This window comes from Podarcis pityusensis (genome assembly GCF_964106645.2).
Source record: "Podarcis pityusensis genome assembly, chromosome: 17".
NCBI lineage: Eukaryota > Metazoa > Chordata > Lepidosauria > Squamata > Lacertidae > Podarcis > Podarcis pityusensis.
This window is the reverse complement of record NC_138042.1, coordinates 819,431-838,405: the sequence shown is the minus strand read 5'-3', so window position 1 is coordinate 838,405 and position 18,975 is coordinate 819,431. Positions and strand designations below refer to the sequence as shown.

The 18,975-nt window shown below is 45.1% G+C and overlaps 1 protein-coding gene and 1 long non-coding RNA gene across 4 annotated transcripts in view; one reads left to right on the top strand and one right to left on the bottom strand.

Moving 5' to 3' along the window:
- Positions 1-17,325, top strand: part of LOC308467101 — a 175,658-nt gene extending 158,333 nt beyond the window's left edge. Inside the window, exon 2 of the long non-coding RNA XR_013981135.1 lies at positions 14,522-17,325. This is a non-coding gene — a long non-coding RNA (uncharacterized lncRNA). The remainder of the gene's footprint in view (positions 1-14,521) is intronic.
- UBA1 (ubiquitin like modifier activating enzyme 1) overlaps positions 1-18,975 on the bottom strand; it is a 46,480-nt gene that overhangs the window by 3,151 nt on the left and 24,354 nt on the right. For all 3 annotated transcript variants that reach the window (XM_080988441.1, XM_080988443.1, XM_080988442.1), the window contains exons 2-23: positions 13,960-14,076; positions 11,668-11,726; positions 11,297-11,465; positions 11,065-11,199; positions 10,049-10,155; positions 9,715-9,805; positions 9,322-9,454; positions 8,178-8,275; positions 7,661-7,807; positions 6,007-6,183; positions 5,451-5,558; positions 5,049-5,129; positions 4,812-4,967; positions 4,299-4,464; positions 3,363-3,559; positions 2,934-2,998; positions 2,414-2,609; positions 2,250-2,324; positions 1,181-1,370; positions 665-753; positions 309-401; positions 7-198 (exon numbers count right to left, since the gene is read on the bottom strand). In XM_080988441.1, the coding sequence (XP_080844567.1) occupies positions 7-198; positions 309-401; positions 665-753; positions 1,181-1,370; positions 2,250-2,324; positions 2,414-2,609; positions 2,934-2,998; positions 3,363-3,559; positions 4,299-4,464; positions 4,812-4,967; positions 5,049-5,129; positions 5,451-5,558; positions 6,007-6,183; positions 7,661-7,807; positions 8,178-8,275; positions 9,322-9,454; positions 9,715-9,805; positions 10,049-10,155; positions 11,065-11,199; positions 11,297-11,465; positions 11,668-11,726; positions 13,960-14,076 (2,841 nt within the window). The remainder of the gene's footprint in view (positions 1-6; positions 199-308; positions 402-664; positions 754-1,180; positions 1,371-2,249; positions 2,325-2,413; positions 2,610-2,933; positions 2,999-3,362; positions 3,560-4,298; positions 4,465-4,811; positions 4,968-5,048; positions 5,130-5,450; positions 5,559-6,006; positions 6,184-7,660; positions 7,808-8,177; positions 8,276-9,321; positions 9,455-9,714; positions 9,806-10,048; positions 10,156-11,064; positions 11,200-11,296; positions 11,466-11,667; positions 11,727-13,959; positions 14,077-18,975) is intronic.

Sequence of the window (18,975 nt, the reverse complement as noted above, 5' to 3'; positions counted from 1 at the left end):
ACTTACCTTGTTCTTGGGGCAAGCAATGGGCTCAGAGAACCCAAAGAAAGGCAATGCCAGGTTGAGGAAGCCATTCTTGTAGGACTCCAGTTGTTTGTGGCCCTGTACCACTTTGAATAACTCCAGACACACCAAGCCTACTACAGCAGCCGTCGTCGTGGCAATAGCTGGTATGATTTTCCCTGCAATCAGCTTGCTCTGAAGAGATAAAGGATGTAGAAGAGCCCACTTAAGTGCCAAGTCCACACTACTGCCACCTCCTTCCACTGACCAGGGTTGCACTCTTCACACCCAATAGGGAAGCCTACCTTGTGCCGATCAGCAGGAGGAATATCGTAGTTCTCTGCTCGTAGGTTGGATGCAGCCACAATGAAATCCATATGGAAATTTGTGTCATCATCCTGAAATGCAAATAAAATGACAACTGAGCCCTGTGATAGTCCCACCGTACCACTTCCCTCCCTAGAACCTCTTCTGGGCACATATGTCCCAGGGAGCTGCACACTGGAGGCTTGACTAGGCACTTGACTGGAGGCTTCCAGACTAGGCACCAAAAGCACTTCCACATGGCAACCTAGGGACTATTTCCAGCCAATCCCACCCTGCCAAGGAATCAGGAGGTAAAACTAGGGATTAGCCACCAAGAAATTCAACTGGTCCTTACCTTTTCAAAATCAACAGGAAACATCTTGAATTCTTGCAGTTGCTGGGAACTTGGGAGTGAGGATTTCAGCTCCTCCAGCCGTCTGTCATCTGGGAAAAAGAAAACAGGAGCCTTGGAAAAGGTTAACAACAACCTCAAGTCACCCTCCTCTTTCAGTAAACTCTGGTATCCACCGACTGATCCACCCACCCAGCAAAGTTCCCCTAACATAGTTATGCAGCCAAATTTCACCACTGATGCATGAAGGATTCAGAGAAGCTTCACAACCCAAGAGAACTGAAACAGGTTGTTTCAGCAGGTTGTGCAGGCGTCTCCCTCGGCAGGAAGCAAAAATCCAATCTGGCACAATATTGAAGCAGGCAGAAAATACTTTATGTGATACCCCTCCGGTCTATAAATATGAAGCTGTTAGGAGGAAGAATGTTCAAATTATCTTTCTGTCATTCCCTACTTCTCTATCAAGGTAGAGGCCTCCCCACTGCAGCCCACTTCACTCTCAACTCTAGGAAGCCTTACCAACAGAAGCGTTGGCATTCTGCAGCTCCTGATCAGAGATGTGGATGCGAACACCAGACTTTGGAGTGAATTCTGGAACTTGCACCTGGCGCAGAAGCTCCACTATGGCTGCCCTGTCCCGGGTGCCTGTGATGCCGTATGTTTGTGCAAACAAGTTTGCTGCTGCCACCACATAATCCATGTGCAAGGGCTGAGGAGGCAAAGACAGAAAGTTAAGCCAGGAGCCTAGTTTACTTGAGAGTCCAGATTCTCTAAGTGATGCTCACACTCTGACCAGAAGCCATGCTTCTTTCATCTGAATCAATAATATGTAAATAAGTAATAAATACAGACAGAGAAGGGATCGTGTAGAATGGTCTTAAAGACAATCTAACCCAACTTGACTACACCCACCACTACCACCTCCGTTCAGGTTTAACCCCATGGGCCCCTGAACAAGCTGCCTTATATGCCAGAGGAACTGGGATGATTTGAATAACAGTTTCATGAAACAAATTGAACAATTCCAGCAAAGACTCAAGCTACATGCATGGTTCTATTCTGTTCAGGGTGTCTCTAACCAAATCTGACCTGGAGGAATGTCTCTCTCTGACCTTCAAATAAGGCCATCATGAGCACAAAGCAGAAGCCATTCATCCTCTCCCACTCTGACCTGTCCTCCACCACATGTCTAACTCACGGTAGTTGAAGAGGGAGCAACTTAAGAGTGAACGTTGCTGACTGGAGTTTGCCCAGCTTTAGCAAAGCTTCTTGCTCTGCAAAGGTTTCAGCACCCAGCACTTCCTTCCCCTACACCCCATGCCCATGTGCTCCTTTCCCGTTCCAAAACTAACAACCCAGTGTCTAAAGGAGAATTGTAGCCTAAGTGTCTCTCCCTTTTGGCCATACTTCCAGTTTTCAACCTTTTTAAAAGAACTATGAATACCAAGACTAAATGCAGCTGCAATACGGTTAGTAAACTTTTTGAGCACAGCAGATATGACAGGAACCAGCTCTTGCCACCTCCTCCCCACTCCCACCTGTCTTCTAGTTAGCGGTGCCAGTTCATCATCCCCATCTCAGTGCTTACATTGTTGACATCAAAAGTGAGTGGATGAGGGCATCGCTTCGGACCTGACCAGAAGAGGGTTCCTGAATTAGTTTTCTGAAAGAATACAGAGGGGATGTTATAAAGGGGAAAGCAGTTAAGAAAACCTACCCCTCCAACTGCTAGAAGGACCCTCACTTGCTCACCTGGTTTGGGGGGAAGTTGTGCAGCAGCTGACGAATATTGTTACTGTACTGAGTGTGCCAATGGTTGCAAGCCCACGTCACACAGTCAGACCACGACTTGGGCCGATCAGTCACCAAACTCTTGTAGACAGCTTCCAGCACCTCCAGAGGTTGGGTGCCCGGCAGCTTCTGGGTCCGCTCCATGAATTTGGAATCTCTGGAGAAAAATCAACACTATTATTATTGAAGTTGTTTAAAATTCAGTATTAAAAATAGTTAAAACCAAATACCGATGAAAATGAGAACTGGCTCTGCAATTTCCATGTGTCCAGACTTCAGAAAGGTTTTGAAATGAGCAGAAACTGCAAAGCCACACCCCAACTGCCTGTTCTCCATGTTTCATATGCCTGTGTTTCATTTAGTGCACATCATTATACTTTACTGGTCAGTGCTCAATTCACTGCATCTTCTGTTGTGCAGAGCAAGGCTTTGGCTCCAACTCTGACCACTTTCAAATCCTCAAATACAGCATTTTACTCACGTGATGTACTGGTTGACATTCTCTGCGGGCTGCTTAAAAAGGCCTTCAAATTCATCACGGGCCCACTATCAAAATAAATGATAATAAATATATGATTTCTAGGTGGAAGAGAAGATTGGAGGTTTTATAGTACACAGCAGCAGCCAGCTCACTTTGCTCCCAACACTGGTGCATAAAAGTATAGTAACTAGACGTAAGATTAGACATGGCAGTAAATGCTGCCTCAGCAGACAAAACCAGATGGGGACAGGATCCAGCTTCCCCTTTATGAGACAAGATGCAGTTGTCACATATGGCTAACATACTGAAACGCAAGGTCCTGCAGCAAATTCATTCTGCTGAGAACCCAGGCAGCATTCTGGTTCCTAACTATTACGATACACCAACTATTGCCTTGAAAACTGCAAATGCAACCGAATACAAACTGACCTGTAAGGTGTGTTCAATGGCATTGGGAAAGTTTTTGAGCGTGCAGATTGGGATGGATTTTTCAGGAGGGTCCTGGCTGGAACTGTAGGACTCCGTAAGGAAGGGGATCACCACCTGGATGTTCCCTTTGGTCCCCAGCGTCCCTGATTCCAGCAGGGGCTTGCGGTAATAGACGCAGCGACGGTCCATGTACATCCCTAGTTCAAAGGAGAGGGAAAGCGGTTACACGAGAAAGCAGAAAAATGCTGCCGACCCGAACAGCACGGGAATCAGACAAGAAATGGAATGTTTTCCAACGCTACTAGTTGGGAGAAAATTGTTTTCTAGGTGTTTGAAGAAATAATATTCTGAATTTCTCTCCTTGAAAAAGGAAGTATTATTGCAGGAATATATATCAGCTGACTATGCATATAAGATCATTTATACAAACCACTCATATTTAGAAAGTCCCATATACAGTGCTACCTCGGGTTAAGAACTTAATTTGTTCTGGAGGTCCGTTCTTACCCTGAAACTGTTCTTAACCTGAAGCACCACTTTAGCTAATGGGGCCTCCTGCTGCCACTGCGCCACCGCTGCATGATTTCTCAACCTGAGGTAATATTAACCCGAGGGAATATTTCTGGGTTAGTGGAGTCTGTAACCTGAAGCGTATGTAACGCGAGGTACCACTGTATAATGGGATCCACCTCAGATAATGAATGGGTTTGGTTCAGACTGTGAAGAGGCCAGACAGTGATTGTCCTTTCCCCCTATTTAGTTATACTCCCAATACTCTCACTGCATTCTTATCCACTGCCTAGTAATGCAAGAACAATGCCAAAGAAGCCATCCTCTGTGAGGATGCCTTGCAGCTGACACCAAGGAAAATGTATCAGCTGCAAAAAGCTGTGTGCAATGCACAGGTAAGCAAGTCAACCCCTGACAGATACACACGAGCATCCACGTTGTCCAGTGCATTTGCCACTCCGTCGAGGCTCTCAAAGAAGTCATCATCATAAACACGCTCTGTGTCTGGGCCCACACGATCTTGGTGGCTTGTGATGTGGATGTTCGGGTTCATTTCCTTCACGGCTGCTGCCGCTGTATCCGATTTCATTTTCTGGGCAGACAGAAAGTCACACAATGTGGATACAGAACTACAGCTACGAGCTTCATCCCAGTGACTGTTTTTGCTCTTTATTAATGTTCAGACATAACTATGACTCGGTTTCATTATGGGTTTATTGGTCAAACAAGGAATCTTGAAACTTGACACAGAATGCAGTACCAGAACAAGCAGAGTTTCAGGAAAAAAGCTTAAGCAAGCACTAAGTCATATCTGCACAATCTTTTATAATGGTTGGGTTCATTGGGGCTTATGGAACAGGTACTGTGGAAGACCACAGACCTCTAAAGCGTCACTCACCCCACTCCCAGCAAAAGCAGCTGCAGATAAACAGAACTTACTGTAACATCCCAAGGCCGGAAGAGGAACTGCCGGTTGAGGTTGGATTTCTCAATTGTGTCCATGTCAGTCACAGCTACCTCTCCACCTGGCCCACACCCCAGACCTATCATAGCAAAGTTCTTCAGCAGCTCACAGCCAATGGCACCAGCACCAACCTAAGAGTGGGAAAGAGCAGAAATGTCAACAAAGTGCTTGGGATACTGACCAAGGCATAGGAAAACGGTACTAGCACTCACCAGAAAATACTTCTGCTGACTCAGCTTATCCTGCAGGTCACTGCCAAAGACAGCAATCTGCCCATCATATCGACAGTGTTTCTATAAAGAGAGAGGAAACAAAGACAGCTTTCATCTCTTCTTCTAGCCAATGCTTGATTTCTCTATTTCCTCAACCTTGCTGTGGTCCCCAAAAACAAACTCCAGCCAATGTTACAGCATATTTACTCCTGTACATATCAGATGCCAGTTTGTTTGCATGTAAAATACCACCCATAAGGTCCTGCTACCCTTAGAGCTCTCACTTTTCATCAGAACAGTGCAGAAATTTAAACATGTTCCTTATCCGGGGCTTAAACCTTACAACCTCAAATGAGCTTCCCTCCTACTCCTGGCATGCATCTCAAACCCCACACTGCTTACAGGGGTACAGTTCTCCTCAGTCAGGGCATCCTTGTTTTCCTCAGGGAGGCACTCCAGTGCATCAAAGTACAACCACTGTGTAACAGGCATGAATTTGCCTGAACAAGCCTGAAAGAGAGTGAGGAAAGAGGAAGACAGTCATATCTTATGCCATGGTCATTTGGCTTTTTTACAAAGAGGCCGGTGTCCCATTTAAGGACATGGGCTGGGTTGACACTGCATGCCAAACTCACCCACCTTGGTCTCTCTATTACTGAGGCAAAGATTTTGCTGTAATAATAATAATAATAATAATAATAATAATAATAATAATATTTTATTTATATCCCGCCCTCCCCAGCCGAAGCCGGGCTCAGGGCGGCTAACAACACTAAAATAGTGCAACATTATAGTCAAATACAGTTCTAAATAGTCAAATACAAAGCTCCTGGTTGAAGAAGAAATTGATGATGATAGGAAACGCAAAACTACAAATTATTTCTGAAGAGAACCCAGGACCTGAGCTCCTAGCCAACTTCCCCAATATCTGGGGTGAATTCCTGGAGCCTGGCATTACCTTCATGACTTCCTGTGCAGCCAGTCCTCCAACAAAGGCATTGACAGGAGCCAAGTTTCCAGTAGCTTGGAAGGCCAGTTCTTTGATGACATCCTCATTCAGCTGCTCTTGTCTTAGTGAGGGTGCCGCTTGCTCATTCAAATCCTTGACCAAAGCTAGAACCTCACTAGCATCTGCCTGAAAAGGAAGGGAGAGAAGTCAGACATAGGCTAGGAAAAGCCCCTACTGTTCAGTTAGACTGCAGGATCACTCAGGCATGCAGAGATTTGACAAAGATAATGGAATGGAACTACAATAAATACATCTAATCCCCTTGCAAAGTTTCTGGCAATACTTTTGAAACTGATATAATAGTATCTGCAGGAGACTCAAGAACTGAAGTACAGCCTTTGCCCTGTGCTGTTGCCCAGCTCTCACACATACCTATTAAACAAGGATTGTAGGTATTTAACCCCACAGAGTGTCAGGGAAGAATTAGAAGTTTCCAGTTTCTCAGAGGGAGAAAGCATTCCCCAAGGGGGGAAGGAGAGCAGTGAATCTAATAGAAAAGAGCAACAGGAACAACAGGGAGGGACCGGCTGTTCCCAGGAAAGGCAAGGGTTCAGTTCTAGCTCAGATTCGGAGAAGGGGAGATACAGGCCAGCTCTTGCCAGGAGGGTAGGAAAAAGAGCGGGAAAGCGAAGGGAAGGGTGCCTTCGCCATTTTGAGGGTGGCTGGTCACCGAGAAGCAGAGCTCAGAAGGTATCTGAAAGAAGTGACTCTGAGGAATAATAGTTAAGAACCGTTTATAGGATTGTTTTGTTAATACGCAATAAAAAGTTATAAAAGAACAAGAAGCGTTTGTGTGGTGATCTGAAGAGGACAACGACCAGTCCTGGCACAGAGGCACAGGCAGTTTTGAATAAGTTATAGAGCACAAAGTAACCCCCCCCCCAATAACTTCTTGCCCCTCCACTTGAGTAATAAAGCCAGAATGATGCAAACAACTAAAAATGATAAAATCACACGTGTAGAATTGTATTTTTCTGGATGCACAATTCACATCGACAGGGTTCACAACTAAACATGCACACACTTAAACCCCAACAACATTACATACAACAATGATCACATCTTCTTTCCCATATACCACTCATTTCCATTTCCACTCCCTGCCTGAACAATACATTTTGGAAAATAAACAGCAACTGTGCAAAAATTGAAAGGGTTAGGGCCAAACTAGACACTCTGAGTCTTGCATTTGAAGTGCAAGTAGTGCCCACAGGAGCTTTTCTCCCAATGCAAGTAACAGCTTTGGGTGTACAATCAGGAGCCCAAATGAAGGAGGAAAGCAACAAACTTCTCTCCATCTGCTGCAGTCAGGATAATTATCAGCCTCAAACAGATGCTATTTTCATTTTTAATGGTGAAAAGGTGAATTTAACATGACACAACAAGTTTGGCCCTCAGCTTCAAAATGAAGCAAAATTGAGTTGCCTGATATAATGTCAGATTTTTTACATAAAATGCTATCTGCACTAATGTTCTCAGGAGGGAAGTTCTGCTTATTACAAAACTTGGGGTTTCTGTGGCTAGTATGAGCAGCTGCAGCTATAGAGAACTTCAAATCATGGAGATAAAGGTACCACATTACCACCAAGAAGGAACAACCTACCTGATTACGGGGCTTGGGGAAACGATCATGCTTCTTGCGAAACTCGTGCAAGGCCTGGAATCCCAAGTGCAACTGACCTGGTCGGTCAAACTTGCCAAAGTCAGTAATGATGAACTCTGGCTCCAGCAGAGAAGTGCGCAGAGATTTCTGGAAGAGAAGAGTGAGAAAGTGTGCCCTGATAAGCAGATGAATATTCTCTTTGAACATGGAGACACCCGCTTTATCCAATATAAACAGTGGAACTTCAATACTGCCACATTCACTGCAGTTGTAGGTTAAACATTCCAGAACCCTAGATAGGAACATTCACTACAATTGGGGCAGCACTATCAATCCAGTGAAATGGGAAGTGCATAAGATCACTTCATGGCTCCAATTTTCTATGGCCAAGGGGAGAGTCGATAGCTCCAGATCATGATGCCTCCCAAGGAATGGCACATGTGGCCCAAAGGGGACCAGGCTGTTCCAGCACAAGAGCACTGCAAAAAAGCCAGAGTCTGTCAGCAACAACACTTACAAAGCTAATCTTATTTGGCATCTTGACCTGGGTGACAATACCACCACGTATATAGTCTGAAAAGTTGGAGGTGTCGCCAATGCTGAATGTGTAGGGGCCTGAAAGAGAAAGAGAGAGAGAGAAAACACATGTTTTTGTCAGTCTCATGCGAGAAATCAAACTAGGAATAAAACGGTATTTGGGTCAGGGCCTCCAGCAACCATGTCAAAATGTTATTATTAGTACAACTATTTATTACCTGCCCTTCACCCTAAGGTCCCAGGGCAGATTACAACATTAACACACAAAATTAAACACAGTTTAAAACAGCTTACCATCACAAAAATAAAGTGGGCCCAAAAAATATACACTACTGGTATCAAAAGCAAAGCGGCACGCCTTCAGCATTCTCCAAAAGCTGTACAATGAAGGTGCCAGATGCACCTCTGTGGAGAGGGAGTTCCACAGCTGAGGGGCTGCCACAGAGAAGGCCCTCTCCTGAGCTGCCACTCCTCTTGAGCCTCTGAGTGTAGAAGAACTACCGAGAGGGCCATCTCTGCCAATATTGCAATTGGGGACACTCTATAATAAAAGTATGGAAGAGATCTTTCAATCCTTTTAATAGGATTAAATTATAATTTGGGGAAGGAGAGAAGTGTTATGTCTCCATATACCAGAGGAAACAGAAAAAAAGGAGACATGAACAGGTTGTGAAATGAATTTTATTCTATGCCTATGTGTAAAGGGGTGTAAGACAGTAGGAGGAGACGTAAATTGCATGATTGTTTTAGGGATGGAATGCTAGAGAATGGGAATGTTTGTTGATTTAGGGATTGATAGGCTGTGTCTAGGTTAGAAAAGGGCTCTTAGGAAGACAATCATGAAAGCGGACAAGAAAGAGGATGGTCAGAATTAACATTTGTCTAATTGTACATTTTTTGTTTCTGGCATGTTTAATCTATTGTAACCCTCTTAGGGTATATGGGGTCAGAGCAGGCTAAAATTCCAAATAATTAAAGTAAATGCTAGAACACCACTGAAAGGCATTAATATCTATCCAGGTAGTTTTGCCAGACACTTAGAGAGCCTAAAACCCCAGCAAGCATCCCATTCAAGTGGCATCCAAGACTTGCTCTGCTTAGTTAAGGCACCAACAGGGTCTCACCAAGCACTTTGATTTCCATTGGTTCACAGTTGTTGAGCTCCTTCATGCCTTCAACTTCAGTGAAGGAAACGAAGTCGCCAGTCTCAAAACCGTGCCGAGCTTCATCCAGACAGGTTACCTCTCCAGGGCACCCCTGTACAGAAATAAGGGAATCACAGAACTGTAGAGTTGGAAGGGACCCTGGGGAGCATTTGGTCCTATGCAGGAATGTCAGGTAAAGCATCCATTAAAGCTGGCCATCCAACTTCTGCATAAAAACCTCCAAGGACGTCCACTGTTGAAATCAATGCAAGACATTGCAGGAAGCAATGCATACATGTGCCCTCTATAAGGAAGACTGCACATCTCCATTACAGGAAATAGTTGTGGCTTCCGGCCTCAGGAAGGAATTACCTTGGTAATCATGGAGACCATGGCGCTGAGCGGCTGCTCCCCATTAGTGTCTGTCACAACCATGTCATCACCAAAGTCACAGAACAACTGGCTGTAAGGAAAAGGAAACAGGGTGAGAGGCCAATAGTGCCATTTCCACTGCAACCCAACTCTCAGTGCTGTCACTGATGCAACAATACCCTAAGCAGTAAGGCTGGGCTGGACATGTTATTGGCTATAAAGACTGGAACTCTCACAGCTGCCCATGTTAGACAGGATGGAGAGCCCAGCCAAAGGAAACGGTCAAGGGTTGCTATAGCAGAGATAAAAGAACAGAGCTGGAATTACATCTTACCCGAAAAGGCCCTTTGTATCGGCCACAACCAGCTTGATGTCTTTGCCATGGCAGAAGTCACCTATGCGCAGTTGCTCCTCCAAGGGACAGTTAGTGAGCACAATCACCTGCAGAAGGGACAAAAGATCCTTCTAAGTGCTACTCTAGGCAACAAACACTCTGCCGCTGTTGGTAACACCACAGATCTTGAGCTCTGTACCGGCTCATTCTTAGAGTGAAGTTTAGCAGAACAGGAAGGCTAAACAACAAGAGGGCTTTTCTCCACAACACTGCTTTTTCCACTCTGTTCTATGGCACAGAGAATTAAGAAGCTCTGCTTTCAATAATATTACTTTTCTTAGAATCTCTCACCAGTGAATTCCTGTGGCTAGCTGGCTCTTAAAGCTATATGCACCCACAGGATTAGACTGACTGCAGCAGAAAACATGGAAACGTATACATATAAGCAGCAGCAGTTATGCCTAGAGCTCTAAAGTAAGCAGTACAGCCCCTGCCTCTTCACAAGGATTTGTATTAGGACTTGTGTTATCTAAGATTGCTAAACTATCCGGAGTCAAGGAAATAGTGAAGGAACCTGGCCTCCAAATGACAAACAGTTCATGATGGCCAAGTTCCAAGCAGACTAAAGAGATTCAAAACGGCTCTCCGCAAGCTACGTGAGCAGATGGAGAGGAAGATGACATTCGGTATATGTACAAATGAGATGCATGTCACATTGTTAGCCCTGATAATTAAATGGAACCTTAATGTACGGGGCAATACCATTTGGAATGTTAGATGGTGGGGACAAAGTATCACAACCACTATTGTTATACTGAATTGTCCTCTGAAATTCCAGAAGCACCTTGCTGTCCACTGCTGAAGACAAAATTCTAGACTAGATGGACCCTTGATCTGTTCAAAAGTAATTATTATATCCTGCTATCTAACCCTCCTCCCTTCTGAAAACCAAGCCGACATTTCCCCTATGAAGAGAAAACCAGTTATCAATAAGCTGCCATCCTGCTTTACAGTACCTGGAAGTTACTAAGGAAGTCCTCACTGAGGGGCCCAGTGTAAGAAGTAACAGGTACATAGGAGTTCAGCTCAGCTAGTCGAGGCTGGGATACTTCAGCTCGATTCTTTCCAAGGTCCTCCTCACGCAGGTAGAACTGGAGAGTGAGGGGAAAGAGTATGAAATGTATGGAGCAGTATGCCTACAGAAGGAACACACTTTAGGCCATTTAGGTAAATGCAGGAGGACTCTACCTGGGAAGAGAGATCAGACCACTCAGCCACACCCTGATCATGGATTGTGACAGATTTCACTCCTCCCAAGATGATGTTCTTGGCAATCTCCACACCCAGTCCTCGCACGCCAGACACCAGAATGTTGGCATTCTGCATTCGTTTCATGGCCTCATGGCCCAGTACATATCTGCTCAGAACAAAGGGTGGAGGGAAGAATCCCAAAGGGTTAATTTCAGGGCCTTGCCTTCCCAACCAAAACCCGAGGCATCTTGCCCCGAAACTGCTGCCTCTCAGCAGCAGAAAAACAGCTGAAGATCAACAGCCACAGAAGAATAGCACCACAACTCCTTTCGTAATGGTGACCCCCCCCCCGCCTTTCTGGTACTTACAGCTGCCTTGAGTACAGACCCTCATCAATGTCCGTTTCATTTCCATTCTTGGCCATACCCTGGAAAAAAGAAAGGAAAGAGGGTGAGCGCTAGCAACACTTGCACCAACACAGTGTTTTCCTCTCAAGCTATTTGACTGTACCACAGAATAAGTGGAATACTGACTAGTACAAAATGCAATGACTATTGAAGCTTTCTGGAAATCAAAGCATTCTTTTTTAAAAAAATACATGCATTTCCAGGCCTCCTGGTTGCTGACAAAAACTTCATAGAATCATAGAGTTGGAAGAGACCACAAGGGCCATCGAGTCCAACCCCCTGCCAAGCAGGAAACACCATCAGAGCACTCCTGACATATGGTTGTCAAGCCTCTGCTTAAAGACCTCCAAAGAAGGAGACTCCACCACACTCCTTGGCAGCAAATTCCACTGTCGAACAGCTCTTACTGTCAGGAAGTTCTTCCTAATGTTTAGGTGGAATCTTCTTTCTTGTAGTTTGGATCCATTGCTCCGTGTCCGCTTCTCTGGAGCAGCAGAAAACAACCTTTCTCCCTCCTCTATGGGACATCCTTTTATATATTTGAACATGGCTATCATATCACCCCTTAACCTCCTCTTCTCCAGGCTAAACATGCCCAGCTCCCTTAGCCGTTCCTCATAAGGCATCGTTTCCAGGCCTTTGCCATTTTGGTTGCCCTCCTCTGGACACGTTCCAGTTTGTCAGTGTCCTTCTTGAATTGTGGTGCCCAGAACTGGACACAGTACTCCAGGTGAGGTCTGACCAGAGCAGAATACAGTGGCACTATTACTTCCCTTGATCTATACTCCTATTGATGCAGCCCAGAATTACATTGGCTTTTTTAGCTGCCGCATCACACTGTTGGCTCATGTCAAGTTTGTGGTCAACCAAGACTCCTAGATCCTTTTCACATGTACTGCTCTCAAGCCAGGTGTCACCCATCTTGTATTTGTGCCTCTCATTTTTTTTGCCCAAGTGCAATACTTTACATTTCTCCCTGTTAAAATTCATCTTGTTTGTTTTGGCCCAGTTCTCTAATCTGTCAAGGTCATTTTGAAGTGTGATCCTGTCCTCTGGGGTGTTAGCCACCCCTCCCAGTTTGGTGTCATCTGCAAATTTGATCAGGATGCCCTTGAGTCCATCATCCAAGTCGTTGATAAAGATGTTGAATAAGACCGGGCCCAAGACAGAACCCTGTGGCACCCCACTAGTCACTCTTCTAACACATGCACAGTCTGTTTCTAAAGGGAACAGCTAAGGCTGCCCATGGTCAGGAAGCAGAGTTGCAAACCCATCCACCCTTTCAACTATTTTGTAGCATTTGACAATATTGGCTGTCTAATATTTGACATTCAGCAAATGGGACCAAGCTATATATATGCCTATACATTCAATTCACATAATCTTATCCCACTAATGGAATTTCCAGCTGTATAGTTTGAGGCCTTTCCAGCTCAAATCAAGACCTGAGCCAGAATTAGGAATGAAGGCAGCTGTAAGTCATGCAGCTGGTGCCTTTATTCTCCAAATGACCTGCTGAATAAGGAGAAGGGTTCTCTTGCTGGTTGCCTGCTACTTGCACACATTATGGTGGGGCAGGAGAGCCTAATCTACACAAAAGCCTGAGGCTTAAGGCTGTAATGCTGGGCTACTGAGCATAACTGAAGGCTCCAAACAGTTGGTAGAAGCAGGATGTTTGGCTAGTTAATACTGATTTCCAATATATTCAGAGACAGTCCCAACCAGCTATTACATTTTATAGGAGTGTTGAGTTCTTGTGCTGATTTTACGATAGCTGCCTTGAACATTTGCTTGCAGATAACAAGGTTCCCAACAACTCCCACTGAGATCTACAAGGGGAGGAAGGTGGGGATGACTGCACTGTCAAGGCTTCAAGAGGTCTGTGAGCAAATTCTGGGGCATGTCTAGTTTGCATCTAAATGATATCCCTGAGGCTGCCCTTTTGTTTTCTCTTTCTTGTGTAATTGTCACCTCAGAGGAAAAGGTAAATTACTGCTGCACCAAGAAACTACAGTAGTCAAATCTTTCTCACCCTCAGCCCTGACAGGGTGGCCCACCCTCCACCCAAAAGATGGTGCAGAACTACACTGTACAAATGCTGCAGAAGTTCCTGGTGACAAACAGACCCTTTTTCTGTTCCACCCATCATGGCAACAAACCCTTTACTAATATCAAGACTGTGGGGTCTGACCTAGTTTCTCCTTGGAAACCAAGAATCAGGATGTAAGAAATGGGCTCAACACAAAGTCTTACGTTGGCAGGCGCCTCGCGCAGATCAGTCTGTACGGATTTGCCAGAGGAGCAGTTTGAACCCGTCTTCGTCTCCGAATCAGACAAGCGACGCTTCTTGGACAACGGCGAGCTGGACATCTGAATGCAGTAAAGGGGAAAATACAACTTGTTAAGAATACAAGGCTTGGTCTATAGCCTGCAAGGCACAAAGTCCCTTGATTGTGATGGCTTCTGGCAGCAGAATTCTGGCTCTGCCCAAATATACAAGACTGTCATTTCATGTGAAGCAGGGGTGAGAGGAAGCAAAACCTTTTGACTCTTGCAATGAATGGGTCATAAAAAGTGAAGGTCCCCTCGATGTTAGTCCTAAGCAGGTCTCTGCTGCCAAATGGGACACGCAGCTCCTTCATCTGAAGGACTGATACCACTGGCCTTTTAGGCTATACAAAGGAGGCTATTCCATTGGAGGTACTCACTAGTATGTCCTAACAGTTAATATGATGTTGCAGCACTCACAGATTTCCCAAAGTGTTGGCTTAGGAAGTTTGGTGCTACCAAATGTCCTGTAAAGGTAAAGGTAAAGGTACCCCTGCCCGTACGGGCCAGTCGTGACCGACTCTGGGGTTGCGTGCTCATCTCGCTTAAGAGGCCGGGAGCCAGCGCTGTCCGAAGACACTTCCGGGTCACGGGGCCAGCGTGACGAAGCTGCTCTGGCGAGCCAGCAACAGCGCAGCGCACGGAAACGCCGTTTACCTTCCCGCTATAAAGCGGTACCTATTTATCTACTTGCACTTAGGGGTGCTTTCGACCTGCTAGGAGGGCAGGAGCTGGGACCGAACGACGGGAGCTCACCCCGCCGCGGGGATTCGAACCGCCGACCATACGATCGGCAAGTCCTAGGCACTGAGGTTTTACCCACAGCGCCACCCGCGTCCCTCCAAATGTCCTGTATTATCAACATAAAAAGACCCCCCTATTTCCTGCTGTTACTGAGAAGGAAATCTTAGACCAGGCATGTCCAAAGTCCAGCCCGGGGGCCAAATCCGGCCCGCTGGTCAATTTCTTCCGCCCCCCGCAAGCAATTATGAGAAATGAACCTGTTGCGGTCCCTGAGCACCTGCTGCTCATCTTGTTCTGCCCAGCAGCCAACACTCCACCAAAGCCATTTCTCTTCACCAGGGAAATGGTGTTGCAGGCTTGTCATGGAGCTCTCCCCTGTGTCACTCCTTTGGTCGACCAATCTGGTCAGCCGGGGGTATGGCCTAACCCCATTTAAGCAGAGCGCAGAGGATCTTGCCGCTTTCTCTTCAGCATTGACGGAGAGCTGTAGCTCTCCAGCATCGACCCTCGCTGGATGCTCCTGGGAGAGGGTAATGTGTGCCCGTGTGAGTGGTGGAGGAAGCAGCTGACTGGCGGGAAGATCACGTGGGGGGGGGGCGCTCGGGGCAGCATCCCGTTCTCCTACCTCCCCCCTCCCTTCCATGGCTCCCCTGTGAGAGTTAAAGTGAGGGCAGGGGAGAAGAACCACGTAGATTGCCTTGAACTCCCTGGAGACAGGTGGAACAAAAATGGGAAGATAGGTGGATGGATAATGCTAGCTGCTGCTGCTGCTGGATGTTGTAGTCTCCATCACCTGGGGTACCAGGTTGACAAAGGCTGCTGTAGAGTCTCAGGAGTTGAAGCAGCCCAGGAAAGGAGATGCCACTAATAATGGACAGCTTGTTTCTTTGAACTTTGACCACAGACACTGTTCTATTCTGTCTCCTAAACACTGAAGTGTAAATGTAAGCTCAACCCAGTAACCCTAACCCAATAATTTTACAGGGGAGCAATCCTTAAAAAAGCTCAACAGCTTTGACCGGCCCTCACGCATGTTCACTTCATCAAATCTGGCCTAGACTAACCCACTGTGTAAAGCTGCTAAATCTCAATGTGGACATCTGAACCACATGACCTCATTCTAGGCTGCTCCCTCCCAGCAGAGTTCTCCAGCTCAGTACAGGAAAAATCATAAGTCACACAGACAGGGCTGGCAAGGGAGGGGCTGGATATGAGTCAGCTGGGAAACAATCAGCCTTAGCTGGCAGAGGTTAGATCATTCGGAATTTCCAAGCAATGGGCTTGGAAGATCAAGGAAAAGCAGAATGCAATCAGGTTCTCTCTTTATAGGTCCAAAGACCTCTCCCAACAGGGAGACTTTGTAGAGACGTGGCTGACCAACAAAGAACTCTAAGTGGAAAATTGGGACTTGGTCACACCATATAACAGAGATAATGCTAATAATCTCTATGCCACTGGAGGCATGCAGGTAGATCCTAATATGTGCCTACTGAGAAATTACCGTACACCCCACTGAATTCAGCAGGACTAATTCCCTAGGAGTTTATGGTCAGGATCTCAGCTTATACTGAAAACCTCTTAGAATTATATACAGTTACACTTATTTGATTTGAGATAATTCATTAGCTTTTACAATGTGTGAATTTATCCAAGTGGATCGAGTTCAAACAAGTTTCTTCATATAACCCTAGGCAGGTCAACTTTGGTCTTGTTTTGTCTACTGTTTCTTTTGACCTAAATTCCCATTTATGCATTTCAAAAATTTACAAAGCAATCCTGCGTATTCATACTTGCTTCAGGACATAAAGAGCATCCCCAAGGTACACCTAGCTCAGAATTTTTTGCAGTGATTCCTGGCAGGCACCAAGTAGTCCATTAGAAACTGGCCGATGATCTTTCAACAGACCATCAACTACCTTCGGTTAATAGAGAGATCATATGCAGGCAGAAGAGAGGTGAAGAAGAGATACCATCCAGCATCACAAACTAGTGGTGATGAAGGGAAAGACCACTACATCACTACTTCCTCCCTGAACACCAATCCCAGTGCCCAGTGTCCTGAATCTGAGCCAGTTCTTTTGTACGGTGGCTGCTTAAATTCATCCACAAGTACTGCTTTTATTCTTGAGTCCCGAAACAGACAGCTGGGACAGTAGCCTGGGTTCCAGCACTCCAGTTGCAGCTTTGTCCTTATACTCCCACAGCATAAACAACTGCTTGCATTTCTGCAGAGCTACACCCTCTCTGCACCCCATACAGGAAGCCAACAGTGACACAGCAAGTTGGTGACAAGTGACTACATTTCTTCAACCAGGAGAAAACCAGGATCTGAAAGACATGTCAGAAAGAAGCACAAATGCAGCCTTCCAAGAGGCAAAGCAATCTACAATTTGCTCAATCTTTGACAGAATGTGACACACAAGAAAAGAGTACCTAGATCTAAAAGGTTAGAGGACAAGGAAAGAGAAGACAGGAAATAGGATTGGGCAGGACATGAGGACTTATCTGTTGTGTCTTGGGGTACTATAGGTTAAGGCTGGGACATTTTAAGAAAGGGCTTACTAAAACAGAAAATGAAATGGGGCTGAAGCAAACTTCGTTTCTTTTTTAAAAGAGAACTGAGGTATCTTAACAGCTAGCAAAGGGAATTCTAGGCTAGGATATATAGTACATAAGCATCTCAGGACGAACAAGAACATAATTTAAACTATTTCTGCAATAAGGCAAAATACATGTTGGGTGGAATTCAATGTTGTGCTAAAGCGATTGTTCCATCAGTGCAATCATTTGGGCTTGTTAGAAAGAACTTCCCCCACTCCTCCCTGGCACGCTGTTCTGGGGTGGGGGTTCTTCTTAACACCCTGAGCCAATTTCAGGGTGTTGGTGATAGAAGGGGGAAATCCCTGTTGCACGTGGAAGTTCTTGCACAGGCTTCCGCTTATGGGATTAATTTTTTAATCTTACCTATGAACGCTAAGCTTAAAAGCATAACCAAAATAGAAGCCATTCCATGCAAACAGAAACCCAATTCAGTTCAGTTAAATTTGGGATACACACCATGACATAAATGGTACATAAAGATGTAAACTTTAATGCCTTGTTGTGTATTTTAAATTCAATGCTTTTATTTTTAATGGACACACCATGTGCATTCACATTAAGGATTCTGAGACCTCAAAGAGTTTCTTCATATATATATATATATATATATATATATATATATATATATATATTAAAAGGAAGAAAGAGAAAGCTTTAGAATAAAAAAAAAAATCCCTGATCAAAGAAGAAATCGTCTGCCAGCAAACTCAAAACTTGCATAGCAGCCCAAAATCTGACCTGGCCTGCTGACATAATTTAAAAGGTGTCCAGGTAGTGCGACAAAATTTACAGAAATCATTTAACTGTTCAAGTTATGGACTTTTAACATGCGCGGAGATGACGAAACGTGACCCGCACATGTGCAGACGCGTCTTACGTTCTGTTCGGGATGTGAACGGGGTTCCGGAACAGATCGCCTTCGCATCCCGAGGTACCACTGTATTGGCATGGAGGCAACTGCCGAAAACTAACTTGTTCACCCATGCTTTCTCTGGAAGGTAAACTAGTGATTTGTTGCATTTTTGTACTTTTATCCAAGTATGTAATTTTGTTTTGTTCACCACCACAGTATTTTTTCCTAAATTTGGGCTGTAGTTAATTTTCTGCAAATGAATAAAATCAAACAATTTTGGCTTTCACAGATTTGGGACATACTGGAATATATGCGCGCGCACACACACACACACACACACACACACAGAGACAGATTAAAGGTTCTTTGTACTTTATCAGTTGCCTTCAGGAGAATCTGTAGATGGAAAACAGGTTCAATCTCATATGAATAAGCTAAACCACATGTCCTGCTAATGCAGAGAAGGTAATTTGCTGCAGTACCGGGAACCAAGAAGCTGGCATCACAAATCCAGATACAACAACAAGCAATTAAAAAGGGACTGATGAGGAATCTTGCTATACTGTCGTCTAGAAGTTAAACAGAATTAAAATTCCCTTCCGACCTTCTGAGAAATACTTATTTTACTTAGATTAGTTTAATGCAAAAGCTTGTCTTTACTTGGGTCCATGGTCCTGATAAGTTTCAGTCTTACTATGGTTTTGAGAGAGTTGGTGCATCCTCTATGCAGGGAGGACTGACAA